Below are 23,463 nucleotides of genomic sequence, written 5' to 3' on the forward strand. Positions count from 1 at the left end.
AAAAGAAGTGCAATTGTTCCAAAAATCATGAGGTAAGAAAATAATGAGAAGGTGAAAATACACTATGGCTAGCCAGACACTCACTATCATAACTTTACTATCTCATCTGTTTGTCATAACATAGATTTATCGTCATCTGATAGTTTGGCAGCAAAGCAACAACAAAGAAAAAAAAATGTCATGTTAGCCTTTGATAAGCTCTGTATACACATCCACAGCTCCTGATATCTACACGGTTAATCAACACTCTGAAATAGAAAACACTTCCTGAGTCAAATTAAAGCAACATCAAAGCACTTGAAGTCAACACAAAATAGATTCAAGCACAATTTTTTTCTGGACAATCCTTTAAAGGCTTTTTGTTTTGTTGCTCACATAAGTATGTAATATCTCATTTAATTAGCAAACTAAGCCCTCTGACAAACAGGCATATGGTCCTCGCTCTCCCACGGCCTTGGCCAAGGAATGAATATGCATATCCTGGGACCTCAGTAGCTTGTTACCCTGGAATGAATTCTACACAAGCCTAATCCCTGATCTATTATTTACCCCTTGACCAAACATGCAAGTGGGGCTTCCAGACGCTTGACTTGATAGAAATGACTGCCCTGGGATTCCACTGCCTCTCTCACCCCAGCGGAAAGCCGGGCTGAGGCAGGCAGGCAGGCAGTCACTCCGATGAGAGTGAATGTTTCTCTTTTTCTGTTCCACTCTATCCTCTAACTAACACAACACCCTCAGACACACACTCATACACACACACACACCCCTCACTCCTTCAAGTCTTCACTCTCCAGATGTCTTAGTCAAATGTTGAGCAAATCATCATAAAAACAAGTGCACAATGAAACTTTAATGAGCACGCCTAATTCTGAGGGATCTGAGGGACAGCTCAGGGAATCAGTGTCACATCCCTGCTGAAGGCAACAACGGAAACTATTTCAAACTGCTTCAAACACGCGTGCGCGCGCACAAGCGCAGGGTCGCACGTGTGTTTGCCTTAGAGAACAGAAAGTAAAAAAGTAAAAAAGGGCGAAGATTTCTTGTTATAACATGAAATTCTGTGTCCGACGCTAAAGAGCTGATACAGCATTCAAAATCACTTTCTTTTCCCCCCCTTTTTTTTGTTTAATGCATTGCCCCTTCAGCCTGATCTGAAGAACTCCCCCTTTTGACAGTACTGTTAAAAATCGGCAGTATTATTTAGACTAGAACATTATATATTATCTAAATGCACACGAAGAAAAAGAAATATCATTGAATCACTGCTGCTTCTCAAATATTGAAAGCTTTTAATACGCCTCTCTGACGATTTCTTATCTTGGGGCTAAGGGTTTTTGGCACATTTTTCTTGCACGACGAAGCGAATCCTCATGCTGGCACAACATTGTAAATCAACTCATGAGGCACAAAAGCTCCGTGGACCCGCAGTCACTTGGGTTACAGTCACACACGGCGTGTAAAACACTGATCTGAATTCACCCAACACAACAGAGCAGCCCTGACCGTCCGAGCTCTCCGCTGTGCTGACTCTGCAGAAGGAAATCACCGGGGAAGTGTAGGAAGCTTTTCTTTTTTTCTCTTTTTTTCATCAAGGTAGGGCAAGCAGTTACAACTCGGCTTCTGGCTGACAGTGATCCCTGCAGTTTCCTTGATTACTTCAGTTTACGGTTTGAGGGAAAGGAGAGGCGACAGAGTGTCGTGGTCGCGCGTTCCTCTCCGTGAGACCGACCCGTACCCAAACGACGCGCGTTTTTCTCTCAAGTCGGGACGCTTTCAATCTCGGGATGAAAAAGCGAGCGCTCGTTTCCCCGTGTTACTCCTAGAAGTGTCAAGAAAAAAACATCGTTGCTGAGTCTGAAAAGAAACCCGAGCGTGAATCGCAAGATATACATCGGACTGGATTGAAGAGGAGAAAGTTCCCCACTTGAGGGCGAAATCAGACTTTATTGAGGACGCCAACTTTGAAAAGTGCCAGGAGCCCCGGGGTCTGTCAGATACAACATGCAGCAATGGTAAATATGATTTTTCTGCGTGTACTTTCTGAAGTTTTTCAGATGGCACATCGGTGTGACAAATCACGGGAGCTGTAACTTTTTATTAACTTGTTTGCTGGTCAGACGAGAGAAGAAAAAAAAAGTTTTGCTGAAGTCATATATTTCCCCCTGTTTGCTTTGCTTCATATGACGTATTTGCTAGATTTGTCAGTAAAACTAATAGAAAAAAATGTATTAACCTTGTTTAGATAAATTTTTCTTTACCTTTTCCTCGTCTGTGAGTCTTACAAAATCACCAACTGTTGCGTTTCTGAGCCTTTCAAATCCTGAAGAAAAAACGGGGCTTAAAAAGTAAGTTAACAAAATCTAACCTCACTTGTTATTATTTAAAGCTTTTGCCTGAAAGTGTTTCATAATTCTCTGCTCCTGCGAGACAAATTAAAAACTTTTAGGTGGCGTCTGACAGGAAAAATCCAGGCGCTGTAAATTGTATAACTGTTAAAGTGTTTACATGATATTTATGTATAAGCCACTTTGATACCAGTTGGTATTGAGGCCTTGATTGGAGTGGAGTTCAGTGCAATTTCTTCATACATCAAGGACACACAGGGGCTCATAAAAACTGTGTGTTGTTTTAGATCAACATGGACACACTTGATTGTACCTCAGCTGGGTCTAAAATTTGGAAAGTAAATTTTCTTAGGCCTCATAAAAACCCTCTTCTGAAAATCCTGCTTCAATTTTTCTGCACAATTCCTTCTCCTTTAAGGAACAAACATGTTTTCCTGTGCTATGTCAACGCAGCCAAAACCTTTAGGTAATTTTAAGAGTTTGTAAAGTGTGTGTGTGTGTGTTTTTAATTATTTTTTTTTGCCAAATACACTAGTTCATCCCCACTGTTTATGTGCCCCTGTGTTACAGTTCACCCATAAAAACAAACTCATTGAAACACAAGCAGACGGCCAGCTTGAATTTCAAAGTCAGCTTAAGACACTTCAGTTTGGACATATCTGAACGCTTCAAAAGACGAGGAGAGGAAAAGAGAGAGAGAGAGTGTGTGAGGGGTAGAAAACGAGAAACAATGAGGGTGACTGAGATGAATGTTCCCACTTAAAAGTACCTTCACACTTTCGTCAGTGAGATGTGTGCGAGATTAATGCCTAACAGTATTTTGGCCTGGTATGAGTGTGCGTGTGTGTCAAGGATGTTTCATGAGCTGGTGCTGCTACTACAGTGAAGAATGCCAATTTACATTCCTGCAGTGTCATTTCATTACTTTTATCTCCGTGCTGCTGTCTCTCAGCCAGACCGAGTGGGGATCTGTTCAATTTCACATTTCCTTTACCACATAAGTTGCAGATGTTAAAATGCTGCTAATGATTTTCATCATGTTCGAAATGCTTCTGTCTTGTGCTTTTTGTGTCGGATAATTATGACTTTTTCAGAACTGCGTGAAAGCCACCGTGAAAAAAATCAGCTTAGCAAATAAAATGCATATTTTGAATGAAACAATAAAAAAAAAATAGTACATTTATAAGACAAAAATCCTCAAAAATTATTAGAGAAAAACACCGTCGTACATGTCCTTTAATATGCAGGAAACAGACTCCCTTCTGCACCAGCCTGTACTTCTGCTGCGTGAGGTTAAAGAAAAAGTTAAAGTTGTCAAAGGATCTGCAGCTAGGTCGTGATTCCTCTGGGTCTGTGAGAATCAGAGAGGGGAGAGCGTGTGTGTGTGTGGGGTGGGTGCCACTGGTTAGTCGGTTCAATAATCTGCTGGACAGGTAGGCCTGTGACGCCCCCCCTTAGAGAGGCTGCTAATGAAGAGAAAGGCTGCTCAGTGGTGCTCTGCTCTGACCCCACCAACCCTCCCTGTCCCCCCTGCTGGCTTCCTCTGATTACTCCTCACAACGAGAACACCCCACACCCCCACCCCTCCACACCAACTCCATCCTCACTGTTTCCCCCCGGCTTTCTTACTTTCTAACTCCCTGCCTCCTCACTTAATAAGAATGAGTGCTAAGTGCATAAAGACTCTGCTGATAACCCACTCGGTGCATTTATGCATTTGCTGCTGTCTCCTATTTATGCAGCTGCTTATGCCTATATTTCAATTGATGAATTTACAGAGATAATCACTGCTTGACCATAATTTCCCAAAATATTTTTCTGTACAATTTTAGTAATGAGGCCGCGTTTGAAAGTACAGCGCTTAACCTCAGAGAGGCACAAGTGAAGGGGAATATGTGTAAGTGCGGATCAGGAAGAAAAACCAACAGCATTTATTTTAGATGAAAGGAAATATGCACTTTCACTCATGCTAACAGGTAAAGATATTCAGCAAATCTGAGAGAGAGAGAGCACTTTTTCCATCTTCTCCCACGAGTGTTTCTGCGATGCTTCAGCAGCGTCAAAGCTGGATTGTTGCACTGTTCTTATTCATTCAGAGGTGGGTCACTGGTACCGATATGGCGCTGCTACTCTCCATCCATTCCCATCACCGATAATCTCCTGAGTGACTGATAGTGTGTCTTGGCAGTGACAGCAAAGGTAATATTTTGAAAGGGGGGGGGGGGGGGGGGGGTCACATGCATAGGGATGCCTTAAGATGGAAATCTTTAAACAAGACACCAGAACCTAAGCTGTGAGCTTTGGCGACTAAAACAGAGACACAGTGAAATGTTGAAACAAATTGGATCGCAGGGCTCCTAATTTAATAAAGAACACAGCGTGAGACATACTTGATTTAAAACAATATACATATGCGAGACGTAATTCCATTTTTCGTACCCCAGCACACACAAAGCAAGGAACCGAATCTTCACACACTTACCTTTGTGAAAACATTATGAAATTTGGTCTGTGTTCATGTGATTCCTAACTTTAAAAAAAAAAAGGAGACATAAATAGCAAAAGGTAATGAGTAGGGTGAACAGCTGTTATGACACGAGCATTTAAGATGTGTTTAGTCTCACACTATCACGCAGATTGATAGCTGTAAGAGTTTCAGTCTGCTCAATTATGGTATTGTCTCTGCGGTGACAAAACGGATCACATTTGGAAATGGCAAGTTAATCAGATTAAAATCGGCCTCCCATCTACAAAGCGCAACCTGATACCTGTACTTCTATGCATTCATTTTTTTAATGCCCTTTTTTTGTTTTCTACAGGCTTCATTTCGAATGTTAAATGTTAAAACGTCTTATGTGCGATAATGTAAGGAAACAGGAAGAACTGGGGAATACTCGTGTGCTAAAACATGAAGACACTGAGTGCTTGTGGAAGCTTCTCACTCACTCTGTCTTTATTTGTGATAGGACACATTTGGCACAGCGACCCTAATACATTTTCCTGCCCTCTGAGGCGCAGTCATAACTCTTAGGTTTTCAGATGTAATTTGAGGTGGCCTTAATTGATTCTGTCCAGAACTAATTACCAGCGACTGAGTAAAATAAACACCTCAGTGTCACTTGGTGGCAACTGTCCAATCGGTAGGGAAATTACTTTTCACTTGTAATCCATACGTTCTTCAGTGGGGCTGGGATATAATTCGTGTCGACGCTATAGAAATAGCAGAGACGCTGGACCTGTGTAACGAACAGGAGTATAGTTGTAACCAAATGGCTCAGTTGGGAGGTATAGGGTTATGTGGTATAATTTATATTTTATAGCTCCCTTCTGCACTGACTGCACTCCAGAATAAAGTTGTTCGATTTTGTTCCATGAACAGGGAGTGAGAAAATCTGGGATTTCACTTGCGATGGAAATTCCAGACGCCGCTTTGTTCCTCGGTTCCTTCTTGTATTTTTTATTTTCCTGTTGAGTCTCATTTCTTGCTTTCAGATAAAAAGACGACAAACTGCTGCTGCGAATAAGTGAGTGTTCCTTTGAATGACTGCGTGCGTTTTTTTTTCTGGGTGTGTGCATGAGTGGCCTTTGCCCGAGTGACTCAAAAAGGGATGGAAAGATCTCCTCAGGCCATACAGAGTGATTTGATTAGAAGAGAATAATTTGCCCTAAAGGTGTCTTTTCTCTTCCCTCCAAAAAAGCTGGTGGAAGAAATCTGATATGACAAGATAAGTGGTGGCTCATGAAAAATTCCTGAGGACTGAGACGTAGCATGTTGACTTTGGAATTATTGCCGTGAGTGTCTAGTTCTTTTTCTAGTAACTGTGCCTGACAATGTTTTTTTTTTTTTTACCTGAATAGCCTTTGAAATGATTCCTCTGGTTCTCAATCCAGAATTCTTTCATTTAAAATCTGTTTATGTACTGACCGAAGGATGGACAAAGTAAACTCCACAATTCATTCCAGGCATTTTCTTCTTCAGACTTCTTTACACCAGAGCAATCTTTATTGGTCAGCTACTGTTATTCCTTCCTGTGAATGGCATTTATCATTGTTTTAAAATAGCGGGCTTGGACAGGCTAAAGACATGCTCCAGTGTATATGCAGCAACTCCTTTGCTGGGCTGCAGCCTTATTTAAAGTTTTGACTGATGTTTTTTTCTAATTGCACAATATTCCAGATCGTGTACCAACTTCATGTTCAGTTTTTGCTCTAAAAAGGAGAACTTGTGCCTTTGGGTTTCTTTTTGTTGCCTGTTACTATATCAAGTGGACTTGGGACCTCTCCGTGTCTATATGCTGAATTCATTGCACCCCTTTACCCTGTCATGCAGACTGTGATGTGATCACGTCATGTTTTTTGGAGTCCATCCATGGACTTAGATGGGATGAAGTGGGCCTAACTGGTCAGCAGCAATACATTTTAAAAATTATTTTGTAATGAAAAATTTATATGATTTTATATGAAAAGCAGATCATATGCCAGATTATGATTGTCCACATTATAAGGTCTTTGGTGTGATGCGGTGTTTTAGAAATGGAACAACAGCATGTAACATTTATTTCTCAGGGCACAGTCCTCCTTCTGCTGTTTTCAGGATTTAGTCACAGTTGTGTTTTCCCTACTGGCTAGCTCGCTAGCCGGGCTGCTATTGTGGTATCCCTCAGTATTATTTAGCTGCTTCTCTAGAGAGAAACTGGCAATCTCAGTCCACTTCTCTAGAGATCTAAGCAGAACCTGCAGCAGGTGGAAAATTGGTTCACGTGGTGCTACACCAACCTCACAGCTGAATCCAAGACAGTGATATTGGAGTTTCTTGGAAAGATGACAGACTCATTGTAGAGGCAGCTCATTTTACTGTGCCATTATTATTTTTTAATTTATTTTGTTGTTTCAAAGTACTTGGCCAGTGTTGTTTAACAATTTATTTAAGCAGAGTAAAACATCCTCACTCATTTTTTTGCCATTATGCTCATTACGACACGAGTCCTTGTTGACAGATTATATCTTGTGATCGTTCAGTGTGCACCAGTGACAGCCTGAAACTTGTCACCACGTGTCTCACTAAATTTATAACCGTGTAAATCCTGGACACTATCATCACTCTTATAGTGAGCATCAGGAAGTATCAATGAGTAAACAAATACATACCAGCACGTTTGATTTTACTGGATGCAACGTTACCATATACAGTTTAAAATATGATTTCAGAGACTTAACAGGATTGTAACATTTTGCTGATGTTATATTAGCGCTGCAGCAGTGTATTTATAGTGAAAACTGTTGTTGCAACAAGATGCTTCAGGGTTGGGTGTTCTCCCAGTTATACTTTGGCGTGACTCATAAAGAAGCCGTTTTCTTTGTGTAAGAGCGATACAGTCATTAATTACAATTTCCATTTAACTCAAAGCGAGAAATCCTGTATCTAAAAAGCTCATAGGCCTTTCTTCTGGGATCTTATCTACCTAGTAATAGTAATAGTAATATGCATTTTGTTTTATGGAAGTACTTTGTTGCCTTTTCCATAAAAACATTATTGCAACAGTCAGCTGTGTATCCTACATCTGGATGTTGTTTAGTTCTCATATTAGTGAGATAAAAAAAAAAAAATAGATAACTTAAGTGTGTGTGTGTGTGTATGTTTCTGTCGGTGTGTATTAACTAGTGTGTAAATCCATATATTCTGGGCCAAAGGGAGCCGTAATCACCTTGATTTTTCGAGACTTTAGTTCTGGCAGGCTTTTTTTCTGACAATGATTCTCACTTGAATATATTGATAATATTTCAGACACACTGGTAACCTTGTAGGCTGAATGTATAATCTAGCTTCTATTAGCAAGCCTTAATGCAGAGTTTGGACTCTTTAGCCTTGAATATAATTCTATGTCTTTGATTTTGGATAAAAATCAGCAAAGGATGTCGGTGCATTGTATATGTGTTCAATTACGTTTTGAATGCTTTTATGAATTTATGTGTGTGCAATTTATGAATGTGTGCATGTTTGAAAGACACTTTTCCTCTCAGCGGCAAAGTGATTATTACTGAACCCATAACCTCTGACCCTAATGAAAGAGAAATTTGAATCCAAAACAAAGCCACATCAAAGAGTGCACATTTTAACCCAAACAGTTCTCTTTTCTTAGTAATAACTTATATATGCTTACAGTGTAGTGTTTACAGTGTGACAACAGAAAATTATCTATTTAAAAGTCATTTGTGTTGACTTTTTGAAGGCAAAAGAATATTATGTGCTGGTGGGAGATGGAATTGTTACGGATAAAATACGCGTGTAATTGTAGATAGATAGATAGATAGCGATATAAGCTAGCTAATTAACTTATATACCTATGTTTAACAATTATACATTATACTTTAGGGCTGAATAGTTAATCGAATTTGAATGTCAGTCAAAATTTTAGCTCCCCGCGATCGAGCCATATTGAAAATGCATGCCCTGCCTATAGAATGCAAAGCAAAAATAAATCAAGCACTCCCCAATTAAGTGCCTGACCACATGCCTGCATGCACCAATCACAGCTGTTCCCTGCACCTCACAGCGGCAAGTTTTGCACAACTAGTCTGGATGAGCAACACAACATAAAAAGACAGATATAAAACAAGAAAGCAAATATCTGGGACAGGACAAGGTGAAGAGCTTGTCACTGGACGTGGATCATCAGTCATTCTTTAGAAATACTTCAGATTCAGCTCATGGGATGTTAACAAAGAGAAAACCGTGCTGAAAATAATCTTGGCCATAATTGTGCACCCCAACTGTACCTCCTACAGACTTGTCAAGGTAGTGATTAGTTTGTACTGTCTTTTAATCTTGTGATTTGGGAGGAAAGAATATTTATTTTGATGCTATACATTAAATATTTAACTCTGTATGAGTATTTCAATTTCTGTCACAATCTTTTAGGGTTCATTGACTAAGCTGTAGCCCTTTGAGCTGAGCGCGCTTTGCAACGCATCACCAAAAACCTGGATGACATGTTAGAAGTCCTACTGTGTGATTGTTGGTGACAAAAGTGCTATTTATGGTGATAATCATAGTAATTAAGCGGTCTCAGGATGATAGGATTTTGTGTGTTTGTTTGTCTTAGTTCACTTTTCCTGTTTGAGGGAAACTTAACACTCATTAACTGTGTGTGAAGGGCACATCTGTATGTGTTTCTGCCTGCATGTACAGTCTATGATTGTGTGTGTGTGTGTTTTCACATGTGTTTGTGGCTGTGGGTGTTTTTGGAGTGGAGGAGAAATGTGCTGACAGGTAGTGTGTCAGGAGGGGGACAGTGGCGCTTTTGAGACAGATACAAGAGACGAGTCTCAGGGAGAGGGAGAGAGAAAGAGGGCCTCTTTCATGTGACTCTGCATTCCACCAAGGCACAGGCAGGGAGAGGCACAAGACGAGACATGCGTCCCCCCTCGTCACTCCCTCTGCCTCTTCCCCACCACACCCGCTCTCCCATCCACTCCTCCCCATCCAGCCTCCATCCCTCCCTTCAGCCAGCGACCTTAACATTTATCAAAGAACCCCATGCTGGAATTCCTCTTCAGCATCTGTGTCTTGGTGGGAGAGGCACAGACACACACACACACACACACACACACACACACACACACACACACACACACACACACACACACACACACACACGCATACACGGCACAGAGTCACATAAAAGTGCACATGCACTGTCGCAAACCAATCTGTTTTGAATATTGCAAAACTGTGGAGGGGCCGTCCTTGTTCCTTACTAAGGAGGCCGCCCTCGAGACAATGTCACACTGAGACATGGACACATGCTTGCATACACATTCTCTCCTCCTTCTTGTTTCTTTATTGTACCTCCTGTCACTTTGTCCTATTCATTTAACCTTTCATTAGAGCCAGCTGACAGCCCTGTGTGTGTCTGCACAGCTTCAGGAACAATGCCAAAAAAGCCCCACTGTCACAGTTATTAGATTCCTCTGGCCCCCTTTTACCCTGGCAACTCAATATTAAGAGAGGAAGGGTGAATGAGGGAAGGCAGGGTAAGGGAGAACAAGGGGGAAAGGGAGAAATATGGGGTGCGTGGTTGACACTGCTGCCCAACTCCTATGGTGAAGGGTCCTCTTGACTTGTCAAGGACATGTGCCACATGTTGATAGTAGACTGGTCTCCAGCAGAACAGGGAAGGGAATGTTAGCTACAATGCAGAGCAGGGAGACGCCGGAGAAGGAGAGGACACTCGTCTTGTGCTGTGGCAAGCAGCACCCTGGAGGAGTTGGACTGAAAACACAAACAGTTTGTGGAGGAATTCTGTTTTTAATGGGCAAGCAGGAGGGGCAGTCTGGTCCCCAAGGAAGGACAGACCAGTGCCCTCCCCCATTCCCTTCCTTCTCCTGTCTGTCGCCCTGTCTCCCTCACTCTCCTCCTCGGTTCCTCTCTACCCTCACTTTTCTGCTCTTTGCACACTAAGTAATTTAAAGAGAATGTGTGTTTGAGTAATAAATTATCTATCAACAATAATTTGTGTCATTTCATCTGAGAGGAAGTAAGAGGAATATGCATCAGCTTGAGAATTCACACTTTATACATCTATCTATTGTATTCAAAATGGCACAATTTTCTGTTATTTTAACAAAACACATTCAGGTTGTACTTGTATGTAAATGGTAAATAAAATCATTCTTAGATAGCGCTTTTCTGCTCTCTCTGAGCACTCAAAGCGCTTTGCACAACTTACCTGATTCACCCAATCACACCCAGTCGCACAAGCACTTTTTTCTATGCTCTTTCTATGTAAGTGCTTTATATCTAACACTGAAACACACTCATACTCCGATGGACGTATCTGAGCAACTTGGGGTTAGTAACTTGTCCAAGGACATTTGGCATGCAGACTGGAGCAGACGGGGATTGAATCACCGCCTGAGCTACTGCCACCCCAGTGGTCTGCAAAGTGAGAACATTTTGGTGGATGGATACATGGTCAGTGACCTCCCTGCAGCTAGGAAAACTTGGTGGTTCCCTAGTGATTTCCTTTAATTCTTTCTTATTTGGCGAGTGATTTCAGTAAGTTGCAGTGACCAACTGACCAACCAGAGGCTTAGTGTGCAACACACCCCCTTTGACAAGGTGGGAGGCAACCTGTCCCCAAACAATTGCAGTCTCGGGCTGGTTGGAGAAACTAATTGTTGAAGGTTTGCAAATTATTTATACATTATATACATTTTATAAATCCACCAACACACTGCAGTCAATCTGAGTCAGTCTGCTCCAGTGAACTTATCTGCCATAAGCCTTTTTTGCATAGAGAACAGTTGGTTGCCAACTGGCTATATTCTGGTTATATTCCTATGCAAAAGCAAGACGGCTGAGCGCCTATGCCATTTTACCATTTTATCACCAAAGCAACTTTGAATAACGCAACTGACTATGACCTGGAGACCTGGTTGATGTCTTTGAAGCAGCCATTTCAAAAGCAACAACATTGCAATTCCAAACAGTTCATAGTTTGTCTCCAGTGTGTTTGTTACTGTAAGCTTCAAACAAAGGTCCTTTAACAAAGTGTTTATTTTAACCAGAGCTATGGTCTTTTCCAAGTTTAAAAAGGTGTTTCTGGCCCAATGAAAGAACACAGTATAAGCCACTGTGTGGATTTCTTTTGTGGCCAATGGGAAACATAACAGTAAAAAAGTATCATGGAGATGTGAGGAAATACATTATTTACTTTATTTGAAATGACAAAATATATATTAGAGCAGCGGTCCCCAACCTTTTTTGCGCCGCGGACCGGTTTATGCCCGACAATATTTTCATGGACCGGCCTTTAAGGTGTCGCGGATAAATACAACAAAACTAGTACCGGTACCGAAAAAAAGAAAATTTATTCATAACACACGTGAAAAGACCCAGGAAAACCGAGTAAACGATAAAAACGATAACAAAATAACGCTGAAAACCAATAAAAACCCTGAAAACTATACATTTCACACCTGAGCCTCAACTCTCGCGGCCCGGTACCAAACGACTCACGGACCGGTCCGAGGCCCGGGGGTTGGGGACCGCTGTATTAAAGCATTAATGCCAAGATTTTGTTAAATTATGAAAATATGAAATATATTTCCTTTAAAGTACATTTTCTGCTTCAGTTTAGTTGCACATCCCTGCAGTTACTCAGACACAGGGTTGGAATAGAACAAATTCATCATTTCCAGTCTGCTGTAATTTTTTATTTAGCCAAGTTCAGGTAACACTGTAAAATCTCCATTCTCAAGGCTATTAAATCCACAAATTCTTTGGGCCGCATAGGTTCATATGAATTTTATAAAATATCGAACCAAACTAAACTTTACGCAAAATGCACCAAGGCATGCTCTGTTCACTGTGCACTCCAGACGCACTCAGGAAACACTTCTGAATCTGCTGTGAGGGAAGCTGTGAAGCATCTCTAGTAACACCCGGTGTACTTCAGCAAAGCTCAGTAAAGCTGTGTTTAGGTCAGTCCAGCGCAGTCAGCAGTGGGCAGTGATGCTTCTTCAGTAATACATTAGCTAAAATGGATCAGGGCCTGGTGTAGTGTGCTAAGGCATTGGTCGCTCTCGTAGGGGGGCGATGAATTGCTCACGTGTCATTGGAGAGTGAGCAAGTACGCCCATGTGCACCCACCCACACACACACTGACACACAAGCACATTTTCCCCGACCCTAAAGGAAGAAAGAGGGACACCAATGGCACAACAGCCTGAACCCTGACCATCGGGCAGCAGTCTTGATGAAGCCCATCTCTCACTTCTGTCACTCAATTGCTCCTATTCCTCCTCCCCCCCGAGGCCGCCACTCGCTCTGTGTGACTGACTCTTTATTTATTTCTTTACCCTCATCTCGTCACTTAGTTAGAGTAGCGACCAGCAGTCTGTCTCTCTTCTGTCCTCTCTGTCATCCTTCTTTTTTTCCAGCCTCTCCCTCCGCCTGGAGGCTGTCGATCCACCTGTCTGCTCCACATCTCTCTAATTCTCTGACTGGACTCTCTCTTTCCTCTCTCAGGGCTGTAATTGATGGTGGTGTTATTGTGTCCAGCCTTAAAGCTGTTCCTCCAGGTCAGCACTACCTCACCATTTAAAACACCCCGTGAATTCACGGTCGACAGCGAGGAACTTTTTTTGAAAGCGCTGAAGCCAGGGATCCCAATTTGCTTTGGCTGTTTTAAGCAATCAAAGTGTGCCTGATGGGATTTTAAGCTGTTCTTCAAATTCAAAACAATCTTGACATCTGCGCTTGAACTCTATTCTGTCATTTTGAATTAGGGACAATATTTCCTTGGAACTTCATGTTCCTTCTCAAGAGAAGTGTTTGCCCTTGGCCGCGATAGAAATGCACTCAGTGGCTTTGACTGTGGTCTTTGTTTGGTGGTCCTTTCTTGTAGCACATTTCAGCTGAGTTTTAAACTATTTTTCAAAGGATGTGAGGTGGGAAGAAGTTTTCAAAGTATCCCGGAGAAAAAAAATACTTTACCTGTTCAGAAGTTTTATTTCTAATTCTTCATTATTTTCATACTTGTCCCCTCTAAAGTGATCAAGGTCCTCATACATTCAATTCACTGTGAAACTATCTCAACATTGTGGTTATTGAAAAATTTGCAAGGTTAAGGAGTGACTATACCTGCAGTATGTGCATTTTCCTACTGCAGGTATATATATAAATGTATACATACTCTAAGGTCTTTCTTTGCCTTTTTCTGTCTCACTTTGTCTGCTTCTCTGTCTTTCTCTCTTGCACTCTAGGCTCCAGTCCCTCCTCAGCATGAACCTTGTATTTATTACCCTCTAAGTAATCACTTTGCTTTCTCTTTTGATAGACTGTTATTGCTCTAACTAGCTGAGGTCCCTATAGGTATTTGGAGGCTTTCCAGTTTTATTAGACAAAGGCCTCATTATTCAAGGCCAGCATTAAGACTACCATTAGATCCATTTGCCCCCTAGTCACATGTATCCAGTTGCAGCCAATTCATATTATAGCCCCTGCACACTTAGTATTTACAGCACAAACATACCCATTCCCTCTTGTCAAAGTTAAATATAGACAGTATTCAAAAAGCAACCTTGCCACTATGAGAAGTAGCTGTGAAGTTGTCTCTGCTTGTCTCCTCCTTACGGTTTTTGCACACATAATGTGGTCAATATCGATGTCCAGTAAAAGTTACTGTGCACATTTCTTCAAAGAGAGAGCCCCCCCCCCCCCCCCCCCCCATAGAAAGCCAAGAGTATTGCATATAGAATGGTATTATTGTTGTTATCCATCATCCATCCATCCATTTGCTTCTTCTCCAAGGGTCTAAGGGTCGCAGTATTGATGGAGCACTAGAAATAATGGCATGTGTAACAGTTGCTTTTGAACTATTTCAAGTCACCCAAGATCTCTGCATCATGGTTCACATTTGTTTTACTTTTGTTTTCTATCACATAGCCACCTTTGACTGACTCCTTTTCTTCTTGTGTTCCTTTCTTTGCTCTTACTTAAGTAAGGGCACTAAGCTGTGCTTAGTTTTTCTAAGGCAACGAGTTTGTTCTGGGAACTAATTAGATTTTACATTTTAGGGTCTTTTGTAGGGTTACACAGTTGCTTTGTTTGATCCATTGTCCACCATTTTGATGAAAGCTATAGAGACATATCCTCCTCCTTTTTTGTTTTCAGGGTCGAGCCTTCTTTTCCCCAGAAAATGTGCATGTAGAAAGCCATTATTCTATAACCATTACATCCAAACTTCCTTCATAATCATCAGTTAAAGCACACAAGCTGCCCATTGCCTGTTACAATCTCAAGGCAGGCATTTCCTACAGCAGCCTTGACCAACATTCAATGGCTTTCATTACAAGGAGATGCCGTTAAATTAAATGGAGCTCTACTGGCTGGTCACAGTGTCTTTTAGACTACAAACATTAATATAAGATGTGTTTACCCCACTTTTCAACACGAAGATGTTGGCTATAGACTATAAGAAATTCCAGACCTGCATTGAGCATTTAGTAAGACTTCACTTTTCAAGGAGAAGCCATCATAAGACCAGGTGTCCCTGATATTTCTTGATTACATGAAAATGATTGGAAATAGCAGCAGTTTGACTGCACCCAAGCATGTTAAGTGTCTGCGTAACACCAGAACGCTTAAAAACCCAGATTCATGTAAGACTCTGATTCTTCACTTGTTTGAACAAATTCATAAAAGCAGGTATTTGTCATAGCAGTATGTTGACAGAATAGAAAAAGGTGGATATTAGCTGTGATGGCGTAATGCAGTACTGTGTCAGTGTGTAGTGTGCACATATTTTGTGCTACTGTATGGCATCTTCAAAAAAGGTGATCTTGACCTGGAAAGACAAAATCTAAGGTTTACTGCACTAATAACAACTTGCTACTAACTCGTGGCTCAGTCACACTGGAGTGAAAATATGACATAAAAAGCAGTAGTTGCCCCTTGATATCAGCGAATATTTTCACATTTGGTGGGGATTTCAAGTTGTTGCAGAGCCCAACTGGCAACCATCCTCAGGCTCTGGCTATCATAGGTTTGCACCAGTCGTCCAGTGGCTGTCAAACTTTGAGCAAGCAATGATGGTCTGAATTGATTGTAGTCACTTTTGGAAAAATTGACAAAGATTTGCAAATTATTTCCATTAAATGTACAAACGCAAACAGATTTCAAACATTTTGCAATTAATTTGAGTCAGTCTACACTGATTAATGCAACTCGTCTGTGATGCGTCTCCGCAGCAGGTGACTTGACTCAGCTGGTTATATTCTGGTTATATTCCAATATAAGGGCAAGGTTGCTGAGTGGCTATGCCATTTTTCAGTTAAATTACCATCCTACAGCAACTATATCACTATTTCTGGAGGAATTTCCAAATTTCTGTTTCAAATCTATGAGGTTCTGAGTGAAGTTGTTAATGTGAATTTCTATGTATGCATATGGCAACATATTTGCAATTACTGCTGATTTATTACAGCTTATTACAGTATCAACACAAAAAGACCCAATTTAATTGCCAACTGATCGCAGACTGACTCTATCTTATTACCACTTTATTGTCCTCTTGAAATAACAAAGTTGATTTGAAGACAGAGACCCTCTTCGAAGCACTCATTTCATAGGCAGGAGACTGGAAGTTCATTGCACACACTCACAGTAATTTTGGTTATACTGTGGTCTTAAACCATTTTTTTCCCTTGTGTTTGTAGCACTAATGGCACACACTGCAGACCTTTAACCCACTTTGAAGTGAAGAAAACAACACAGTCGAAAATCCGTTTCATTACAGAAGTACTGGTTCTGCAGTGTTTTTGAACTGGCTAGATGAATTTCTATATATAGTATCAAAGAAACAAAAAAAAGAAGCAGAATATTATGACACGTTTTTCTCTGCTTCTCTCTGCCAGACAATGACCTTTATGAAAAGTGTTTAGCTTGATAAATCAGACAAATTAATTTAATAAATGAGAAATACAATTTCAAATATACATAGCTTTAAGTGAACACTGAGTTAATCAAATTTACTTTAAGTTCAGTATTGCAGGCATGTGAGAAGTTGGTCAAACTCTAACTACTAAAACCAAAATACTTTAAAATATGCAAACTTTTTTCTATAAACAGAAGAGTATGAACATAAAAGATTTATCACTTTCCTGAAGATCATCAGATAATAGACTATTTTCAGTCTATAGTTCACCATCCATGCAAGTTTACTATTGTGACTTTATCTCCAGGCTGCCCAAACACCCCTCACCTGCAAAAAGATTTAAGGTGCCCTAGTTTTGATTCCTTCCATTTCTTTGTTGCAGCTTTTTAATTTCTTTGTTGCCACCTGTGTGTCCAATATGGTGCTCATCCCTCCTAATCGATGGCCCCTTATTGGGTTTCTGCGTTTGGTCAAATATCTCATCGCTTTCTCCCCCCTCAAGGCAACAGAATCCAAACTAATAAGAAATCTCCTCAGTCTCTCGGGTTGGGTGTTCAGATGAAAAAAATTATTAGTGCAGAGATAGCATGTATCTGTGACAGAAATCAGATTTTCAACAAGTTCGCTAGTTTAGAGCTAAAGCTCCTGACAAAGAAGTTGACGCATTGACTGATCTCGAGGAGGATGTTAGCCCATGTCTGCACACAAATGGTTTAATTTTAACAAGTCTATTCTTCACTTTTGGGAATCTGTTGAGTTTTTCCACACCAAAATACTGATTTTTCCCAAAAATGTTCCTTAAATGTAGCTAAATAAAATGTTGAATAGAATTGTGGATGTAGAAGAGTAATCTTTTTCTTCATTTTTGTGTACGCTCATTTCGAGCATTTCATATTGATGATGTCACATAACTCTACTCAACATTAAGAAAGGTTACGATGTATAAATAATCGTTTTATAGTCCTAATGCAACAGTGCAAGTACTATCATTAACCTTGTTTATAATGTTGCATTCACAGTCCACAATAAAACCACTTTTGACAAAGGAGGAGATCTTAGGTTCAGTTTATACTTCAAGAATAAACACAGTGTTCTTCAGGCTTGCAGACAAAAGATGGAGATGTTAAAAGCCACTTTTTCTAAGTCAGGCATATTAGTCCAAAATAGAGTTGTAAGCTTTGTCAAAAAAAACCAAACCTTTCAACCATTTCATCAGAAAAAGTTTAACTGAGACCCAACAGGCAAAGAACGCTGAGGTACTGCACAGCTCTGGTATTTGGATGAAAGAGGACATTTAGCCTTTTTTCTTTTTGTGTTCCAGTGCTTACAGAAAAGCTTCAAAAAGTCGCACTGACATGTAAATGGCGTTTTGGCTTCACTAGCTTAAGTGCAGTGACTGTTTTTACTCATTGTCATCATGTCTAAGATTGGAGGCAGCTTTTGCTTGTAAGTGATAGTTATGAAGTTGGCATGCTGTACCTAGCATCTAAAACAAGTAAACACAGGAAAAACATATGCAACTGCTGTTGAAAAAAAAAACTTGCTATGTAACAGGTATACATAGATCAGCAAAAACATACACATCTACCACCGATGTCCACAAAGTTGTGTCTAACCTGAAATCTAAACTGCATGCTAGTGTCGCAGAATGACTATTATATTATAATACTGGCTTAAAACCCGCCGTTTACCTGCGCTTCATTGAATTTCTTCACTTTGACATTCAGAGCACTAGGCAGTCATAACATTGCATTAATGCCAGGACTCACCATAAAATTTTTTGTAAAAACTAACTTCAACCCCATCTTTGACCATAACTCCATAAGTTGCATAATTGCAAAGAAAAATGCTAAAAAGCACTCAGAAGGTTGACACTGGGTGTAAGGAGAGGTTGGGGGGGGGGGGGGGGGGGGGGATTTGAGAGACAGGAATTGCTCAATGACATCCCCAGCAAAGAGAGTAATAGTGAGTAACACAGACTCACAACACACCTTGAGGGGTCTTTTAAGTTCGGGGACTTTATACCTCTCCCAAATCGCCCAAGGCAGATAGTAGTCTGGATGAACACCGTATTGGTGCTGAGCTGTATCAGTTTGAGCTGCCAGCTCCAGTCGTGGTAATGCCCGTAGCTATGAATGTGTCAATGGACGTGCTAAAGAGGGACTATCCTGCCACCTCCAACCACTGTTGAGTCATAGGAGGATCTTAAGAGAATGAACGCAGACCAGTAGTACTCATAGAGATGTCAAAAAGCCAACTGCCAACATTACTTAAAAAACTGTGAACTGTCTCTTTGAAATGAAAACATATCTGCTGATAGAGAGCCATATCTCAAGGTTTCCCACTCAAGAGTGATGGCTAGGGGAAGTGGCCTGTTATTTATTTATTTGTGTGTGTGTGTGCTTTGAATATAATACATAATATAGATAAGACCCCAAATTATTGTCACTATGTCAAGCCTCACAAGTTTCAGTGTGATTTAATACATTATATTGTACTTATATAGCACTTTCCCACTCATTTTGAACACTCAAACAGTTGTGGTTTTTGCATGCCTAAGCACATTTTATGTTGACTCTCTGATGGATGCATTTGGGGCAACTTGAGGTTTGGTAGCATCTTGCCCGAGGATACTTTGACATGCCGATTTAAGAAGCCAGGGATTGAGCCACCAACCTTCTGATCAGCAGAGCACCCACTCTACCTCCTGAGCCACAGTCACTCCTAATCATAGCAACTAATCATTTGTACTTTACTCCTAAATGAACTCAGTGACCAAATTTCTAATTATTCAATTATTACTGGTTAATCAACAAATAGGGTTAGCCTACAAACTTAGCTGGTGGCCTGGTGGTTTTCATGAACAGGGTTGTCTGGGATGGAGTGAAATTCCCAGTCTAAATTATTGTCTCAGACCAATTTTGTGTATTGGTTAACATCAAAAAAACATTGAAAGTATCTGGAACTATCCGTATATACACAATATATATCTGTCCTGTATATATAGAGAGAGGGCGAGAGAGGGAAAGAGGGGAAAGGAGAGAGTGCCACTTTAGAGTAAAGCTGTCATTACTCCGGCTGGTGCACTCCCTCATAAATACTGATAATGAGACGCTTTCAGCAGCCTAATCATTTGCCAATGTAGGAGTTAGTAGTGTTAGAGGAACACTCATTTCTTCTTCTGTCTGGAGATGACATTACAGATTCTGTTAAGTCACTGCTATAGCTAGTCCTGCATAGAAAAGAATGTATCTTTCTTGCACTCCTCTTATGGCAGCAAGCAAAACCAAACTGTTTGCTCCATAAACAAACTGACTGAAGTGAAGCAAAAACCAGAAAAGATTTGCTACTGTGCGATTCTTTTTTTCAGCTGCTGTTTTTGTACATGTTTGTTTTTCAAAAATATCACCAGAATGCAGGAAACTACATGTCGGACACTAGAAACTAGGTAAAAAGGTCAAATAGTTTTCTGTACCCCAGTTAACCTTTTGTATTAGCTGTGGTCCAAATATTTTAATTCCTATCATAGTTAATAATATGACCTGCCGAGAGGTTGTATTGGATAATTTTAAACCTTTCTTAATATGATGTTCAACCAACAACCTCCCAATCACAAGTCCATTAGTCTGTCTTCCATTTGACATTGTCAGTTTACATGCCATGTTCTACAGTCAGCGTGGTTTATTTCAATAATGTCAGGATTGGATTTTTTTTTCTTTTTTACCTTTTGTTATAGCCCCTTTCAAGAAATCAGTGGTTTCTACGCACTGTGAAGTAGAAATTCAATGATTTTGCACTTTTGTCACAAAGGACTCCATAAAGTCCATTCTGTATGTTGCAGAGTTTGTGCAGATATTTTGAGCATGTCTCAAGTTATCTGTACCAACAGGTTCACTGTGTGATGTCCTAAAAGTGTTGGGGAGTTTCCCCCTTCAGGGCAGCCACATGAAGGGCCTCATATGGCCCCTCCTCTCCTGCCTGCTGGCTCTGGCTCAGAAAGCACTGAGATCTCTGGAGGCATTTCCAGGATAAAATAAACAAGAAAATGCCTGTGAAAAGGAGCCTCTGACTCTCTCTCTCTCCATATATATATATATATATCCCATGGGCCATCACTCTAATGGTTGATCCCTAAGAAGCTCTATGAAAGCACTGTATAGCATGTCATCTTTTGCCGTCTATCTTCCACTGACCATTAAATAGCATACCCTTGATCGTTTTAATAGTCCCTCCATACTGCCTCTCTTTGACTCCGACAGTGATTGGACAAACACTGGTGTCCCTAGTGATATAAGAGGAATACATTGAGGAGCTATTGTGGTTTTCCAGGGCCTGACTGTGTATTGTTTACTGGGTCTGCTTGATTGCCCTCTGTCCAAATCAGAGGGTACAGGCAGGCAGGGCAGAGGTCTACAGGGATGCACTGTGTTGTGGACTGTCCCATCGTGCTAAGAATATTCACTCAAGCTATGACTCTGAGGTGGAACCCATCCGTAGCTCAGTAAACACACACACACACACACACACACACACACACAAAGAAGTCATACGTTTGAGCTCCTGGGACCATGCATAAATGTTGAGGAGTGTATCTGAGGACATGTGTGGTAGGAGGCTGAATCTTTCTCCACGTCACAAATAATTACTCCCTGCGTGACTTTGCTTTTAAGTGGAAAACACCGGAGACCGTCCTCACTGACAGTGGCACATATATCTCCAAAGCAATAACAAACATATGCTTTTGGAAATTATACACTAGCTAGGTGTATACTAAGTTTGGATTAATAAGTATAGACATCTTTTCCACTGGTCTTCTTACATCATAGCTCTAGGTCATGGAACCCAACAGCAATGGCAAACACCCCCCCCCCCCCCCCCACTCTCTCCGGTATAATCTTTAGCAACCTCTGATTTTTATCTGTTAATCCCTTACTTAACTTTGAATAAAGCTAATTAGAGACTCTATTTTACCACAGTTGCACCTCATTGACCAGATGGTGGGAATATTCAGAGAGCAAGGTTACATCGCTAAGTTACAATTTGATAAATGCTAAAGGCTAACACAGTCATTCAAACTTTAAACAGTTTTGGAATTTTTTCCCCCCTTAATCTCATGAGCGGTTATCTTTAGCGGTGTGTGTGTGCTTTTGAAGCATCGTGGAATTTGTGTTTCATGGTCACAGTTTCAGAGCAGGTCTGGTCCTCAAGGCTGCCACGGCTAACCTTGCTAACTAGCAAGGTAACATTTGCATATCTTATGAAAGCAAAGCACAGTAAGCAAAATATGGCATTTTCTGTACTATAAAATGCTAGCCAATCAAATAACTCTCAAAACTGCAATTGTTTGATCAGGCGTGGCGCCAAAGTATTACCTTTCATCTTCACAGGGGGATGCTGGTGTTTGCGGTAAACAGACCTGCAGTACTCTTACCAACCACTTTATTCAGTACACCTCTCTAGTTCTGGGGTTGGACACCCTTTTGCCTTCAGAGCTGCCTTAATTCTTCATGGCCTGGATTCAACAAAGTGTTGGAGACATTCCTTAGAGATTTTGTCCTGAATTGACATGATAGCGTCACAAAGTTGATACAGATTTGTTGCCTGCACATCCATGATGTGAATCTCTAGTTCCATCACATCCAAAAGGTGCTCTATTAGTTTGAGATCTGGTGACCACAGAGGCCATTTGAGTACAGTTACGTCATCGTCATGTTCAAGACACAATTTGACACATGTCACAATATGAGCTTTGTGACATGAGCTGTTATCCTGCTAGAAGCAGCCATCAGAAGGTGGGTCTCTAAGTCTACCAAGAATATCCCAAAAGTCATCACGCCACCAACAACAACCTGAATTGTTAATATGAGGCAGGACAGATCCATGCTTTCACATTGTTTACATCAAATGCTGACTCCACCATCTAAATGTTGTAGCAGAAATCAAGACTCATCCAACCAGGCAACATTTTGTCTCCTATTGCCTGATTTTGGTGCAAACGGTTTCCTGTTCTGAAGTGGCAGGATTGGTACCAGGTGTGGCCTTCTGCTGCTGTAGCCCATGTGCCTCGAAGCTTCATGTACTGTACATTAAGACATGCACTTCTGTATACCTTGGATGTAACAACTGGTTATTTGAGTTATTGATGCCTTTCTATCAGCTCAAAGCAGTCTGGGTATTCTCCTCTGATCTCTGATGTCAACAAGGACTTTTCTTCCAGAGAACCGCTGCTCCCTGTGTATTTTAATCTTTTTGGACCATTCTCTGTAAACCCTAGAGATAGTTGTGTGGGAAAATCCCAGTGGTTTCTGAAATAGACCAGCCATTCTGACACCAAAAACCCTGTCATGTTCAAAGTCACTTAAAATGTCCTTTCTTCCCATTCTGATGCTCAGTTTAAACTTCAGCAGGTTGTTTTGACCATGTTTAGATGTATTGAGATAGTGCCATGTGATTGGCCGATTACATATTTGTGTCAACGTGTAGTTGACAGGTACTGTACCTATGGAAGATTGAGTGCGGGCGATCAGATTTTGTTTTTGTCGTAACAACCTCAACACATTTTATCTGGGCAAGCATGGACTTTAAAGTGAATTTCTTCATAAAAAGTTTCGCTTGCTCTACTGAAGTTTCAGAACCTCCAAATTCACAGGTTTGGATTTCGAAGAGCTCCATAC

At 40.8% G+C, this 23,463-nt stretch overlaps 1 protein-coding gene across 4 annotated transcripts in view; it reads left to right on the forward strand.

The window, feature by feature from the left end:
- Positions 1-1,362: 1,362 nt before the first annotated feature.
- Positions 1,363-23,463, forward strand: part of bnc2 (basonuclin zinc finger protein 2) — a 169,491-nt gene continuing 147,390 nt past the window's right edge. The window contains exon 1 of one of the 4 annotated variants that reach the window (XM_076884853.1): positions 1,363-2,015. In XM_076884853.1, coding sequence (XP_076740968.1) covers positions 2,013-2,015 — 3 coding nt within the window. In that variant the 5' untranslated portion in view covers positions 1,363-2,012. The remainder of the gene's footprint in view (positions 2,016-23,463) is intronic. The other 3 variants (XM_004549389.2, XM_076884852.1, XM_012918716.2) reach the window with 3 other exon arrangements.

The sequence above is a fragment of the Maylandia zebra genome, linkage group LG6 (genome assembly GCF_041146795.1).
Source record: "Maylandia zebra isolate NMK-2024a linkage group LG6, Mzebra_GT3a, whole genome shotgun sequence".
In the NCBI taxonomy this organism is placed as follows: Eukaryota; Metazoa; Chordata; class Actinopteri; order Cichliformes; family Cichlidae; genus Maylandia; species Maylandia zebra.